General features: G+C 37.0%; 1 protein-coding gene across 1 annotated transcript in view; it reads left to right on the plus strand.

Annotated features, from left to right (window-relative positions):
* LOC107726889 (ras GTPase-activating protein nGAP) overlaps positions 1-4,441 on the plus strand; it is a 94,807-nt gene that overhangs the window by 72,801 nt on the left and 17,565 nt on the right. Inside the window, exon 7 of the mRNA XM_016536595.1 lies at positions 1,268-1,380. Within this exon, the coding sequence (XP_016392081.1) occupies positions 1,268-1,380 (113 nt within the window). The remainder of the gene's footprint in view (positions 1-1,267; positions 1,381-4,441) is intronic.

Here is a 4,441-nt window from a genome sequence, read left to right on the forward strand (position 1 = left end):
GCTCTAATGCACACCAGCACACCAGTATAGGTGTGTGTATTGTAGGAGCTAGACGACGTATGATGACGTGTGACGGCATAGTAGTGGTGTCCCAATTCTTAGGGGAATATTTTCACCCCTACCCCTTGACACTCTGTTTCAAGGGACAAGGGGGAGGGGAAGGGGAAGGGGTATAAAATAGAATTGGGATTGGGCCTTAATGTATTAAACTAGCATGAACAAACAATGAACAATACATTTATTACAATATTAATCTTTGTTAATATTAGTTAAAGGGGTCATATGATGCTGCTAAAAAGAACATTATTTTCCCCTTTAATAAAAATACAGTTGTTCATTGTTCATGTTAATTCACAGTGCATTAACTAATGTTAACAAGCACAACTTTTGTTTTTTAATAATGCATTAGTAAATGTTGAAATTAAAATGAACTAAGATCAATAAATGCTGTGGAAGTATTGTTCATGCTTAGTTCATGTTAACTAAAGTAGTTAACTAATGGTAACTAATGAACTTTATTGTAAAGTATGTTTCTCCTACAGTTTCAATCAATCAGATTTCAGAGGCATAACAAATTAATTTATTTAGTTAGTTATTGTGCTCCTCCTAACTGAAATGAGTTAATAACACACTCACACTGGACATGAATGGATATGCTTATGCTGAGAAATTTTTTTTTCTTCCTTCCTGTTTTGCTGAAACCAACACACCTCATAAGAACAGCTCATTCTGACCCAGAACCAAATATTACTCACATATATATCCGCAGGTGGCCGTTTGAACTCTGACTTGGTTACTTATTCATATTTTATTTTCTTTCAAGACACTGAGCAAGCACTGACTGTGCTACAAGCAGACGGTAAACTATTCAGCCGGCCTTGGCCGCTCCTTATTACTCTGTGCGAGTGCATTTTCACTGCCAAGATAGACTGATATGTCTGCTGAAACGGTCTGTTGGATTTTACTTCAGCTGCCTGTCCTCTAATGTTCAAACCTGCTTTTGAAAGGTCAATGAAGTCTTTGCGAAGTTGCCATCTGCTTTGTCGTGAAGGTGCCGTTGTCTCTGTCATGTTCTCAGGGTCTTTCAGCGAGTGGTGTCCATGTATAATTGATCATGACTTTTAAACTGTATACACAGACGCTTAATCATGAGCAAGGTTGAGTCATGCCGGGCACAGCCACACACTCAGCCGCCATTCACTGACTGAAAAACATGAGTTTCTTAAAGGGACACATCTGACTTTCTCTGCGCTCTTCTGCTTCACAGGGATTTTTAAGTAAGCGACTGAAAGGATCCATCAAAAGGACGAAGAGTCAAACAAAGCTGGACCGCAACACAAGTTTTAGACTCCCGTCGCTACGACCAACAGAAAATGACAGGTACAACTTACGCATCTTTGATTCTCATGAATGTATTCAGAGGGAATTTTGACTGAACCTCACTGAATTTCCTTCAGTATTTTTTTGTCTCTGCCCAGAATTTAAAGGGGTCATATGATGCTTTTTTAAAGATCATTATTTTGTGTATTTGGTGTAACAGAATATGTTGACATGCTTTAATGTTCAAAAAAGACATTATTTTTCAAATGCTGTACATTATTGTAAGTCCTATATGCCCCTCCTCTCTCAAACGCTTCGTTTTCTACAAAGTCCCTCCTTCCGACAAGCGCAGTCTGCTCTGATTGGCCAGCTAACCCAGTGCATTGTGATTGGCCAATCAGATGAACATTTGGGTGGCATTATGCAAATATTTCCATATAGTGTGGTAGATATGTGGGGGCGTGTTAGAATGAGCCGTTTTAGGGGGGCGTGGCAGAGTCTTAACTTTGATAAAGAATATCTCTTTGGTTTTGAGACTTTAGTCTTTGCAACTTCAGGGATCTTATCTATGCACAATCAGCTTGTAACACTCCAAAGAGAAAGGAAAACTTGAAATCGCATCATATGACCCCTTTAAGAGACAGATGTGTGTTTATCTTTAAGATGATAAGTTCAAAGCCATTTTTATTTCATTTTACACTGATTGAATAGATATATTTGAATGGATTATGTTTTATACTGACCTTTTATAGGTAAAGTGATAGTTATACATTTTATTCACTTTTCTTTAATTATAAGCAGCTATTCAAAAAAAAGGTTTTGGGTGCTTATATAACAAGGCCAAAAATTCTGCTTAAATTCTTGCTTGTCTTATAGAGAGCAGCTGGTTGGAAAATATGCTGTGCTGGGATCTGGCATAGCATGAGATCTGTTTTAAAAGAAATTTTAAACCTTTCAGGCAGTCTGACAGCTCTGTGGCAGAACCGTCCCTAACGAAGCTACTGCGTTAAAGCTGCAATTTAAACTGCTCTTACGCTACCAGTCAAAAGTTTGGATTCACTTGACTTCATTTATGTTTGGCATGAGCTCAAAAAACTTTTGACTGCACTTTTTTACTGCCCTCTAGTGGACTGCACTGGCTGTGTGACAAATGGTTTGGCTGCCTAGCAGAGGCCAATTCGCCCCATAACTACCATTTAGTGCTGAAAAATCCTTCTCCATTGACCGACATTTGCCAATTATTTTATTATTATTTTATTTTGTGAGCTGTTGTTGAACCGTTCCTGCATGCCGATGAAAATCTTTCTACTTTAATCACCATCAGAAAGTTCCCATGTTTACTGATAAAATGGAATATATATTTTATTAAACAGACCCCCAAAAAAATTTTCTCCATTGATCGTGTTCTGGGGAAATGGTATTATTTTGGTTTGATTTGCTTTGCCTTTCTTTGGTTTGTTTTCGCAAATAAATGTTTGTTAGACCCAAAAAATCCTTTGTTCATTAATCACCAGTTAACAGTTCCTATTTGTTCTAAACAAAATAATTGTTTTATTTCATTTTATTTTATCTGCCTTTAAGATAATTGGCTTTCTTCAGGTATTATTGACCTCCTTGGTCTAACACTATCCACCCAGCATACACACTTCCAAATGACAACAAACTTTTAATTTTTAAGAATATTTAGATCATGGAAATTAAGTATCAAAATATTAGATACCTTAAAAAACCTGAATAAATAAACATTTAGTAAATATAATGGTCACCAAAAATTATTGAAGTCATGTACATATATTGCGCAATAAGTCGATATATTGGTTATTGCAATAGGCCTAGTCACAGGCCCGAGGGCTGAATTAGGGCTGATTACCTATGGTGACAAACCAGAAGTTGCATTTCCTCCCTTTTTAATTGTGTTAGTTGGAACAGGATGGAGACTTTGGGCTCTGGCTGTGATGTTGCTGGTGGATCTGTTCTCTCTATATACTCTAATGGCCACAGCAGCTGCGGTTAGACTACAGATGAGGAGGAGATGTGATTCTAATCACACTGATTTCTCATGCTGCTCCTTGTGGATTGAGTGCATCTGTTTGTGAGGAGCTCTTGCTCATAAAGTAATTCTGGGAAGGAGTGTGTGAATGTTGTGGGGCATGTGATAGTGTGTCTGTTTCAGTGTGGCCAAGACAGGAACTGCATATGACAGTTTGATTGAGATGAATTACAGCTGAACTCTCAGTAGACATCTGTCGCTGCGTTCACGCATGCACTTACACATGTTTGGGTGCGTTTAAAGGGATAGTTGACCTAAAAATAAAATTATTATTATAATTTAAAAATGTATATACAATACCGTCCAATACCAATCAATTTTGTATGGGGTCGTTTTTTTGTTTGTTTGATTTTTGTTTTTGAAAGTAGTCTCTATGCTCACCAGGGCTGCATTTATTTGATAAAAAAATACAGTAAAAACTGTTATATTGGGAAATATTATTAATATTTTATTATTACTATTTTCTGTTTTAGTATATATTTATTTGTAAATGTAATTTATTTCTGTTATGGCAAAGTTGAATTTTCATCAGCCATTACTCCAATCTTCAGTATTCCAATCTCTAATATGCTGATTTGGTGCTCAAGAAACTTCTATTCTTAAAGTGCCCCTATTATGGGTAATGAAAGGTTCATATTTTGGTTTTGGGAGTCCCCAACAACAGGTTGACATGCATGCAAGGTCAAAAAACACTTTCATTGTCTTATAATGTGCATTTATTTTTACCTTAGTTGCTCAATGACTCTCAAACGATTCGTTCAACGATTCATTTTTCCAAACCCCTCCTTTGCGATTAGGCTGTGTTTTACTCACCCCAGAGCCATCAGGTGTATATGACTTCCTTCTTTCAGGCGAATCCAGTCAGAGTTATATAAAAAATTGTTAAATAAAATCGCCCATCCATTAAAAAAAAGTGTCTCACACGGCTCCGGGGGGTGAACAAAGGCCTCCTGTAGCGAATCGATGCGTTTTTGTAAGAAAAATATCCATATTCAAAACGTAATAATCACTTTAATCTAGCTTGCGCCAATAGTTGTACACGGAAGCAGCTCCGGGAGGATGACGTATGAG

This window comes from Sinocyclocheilus rhinocerous, unplaced genomic scaffold, assembly GCF_001515625.1.
Source record: "Sinocyclocheilus rhinocerous isolate Xijiao unplaced genomic scaffold, SAMN03320098_v1.1 scaffold606, whole genome shotgun sequence".
Lineage (NCBI taxonomy): Eukaryota > Metazoa > Chordata > Actinopteri > Cypriniformes > Cyprinidae > Sinocyclocheilus > Sinocyclocheilus rhinocerous.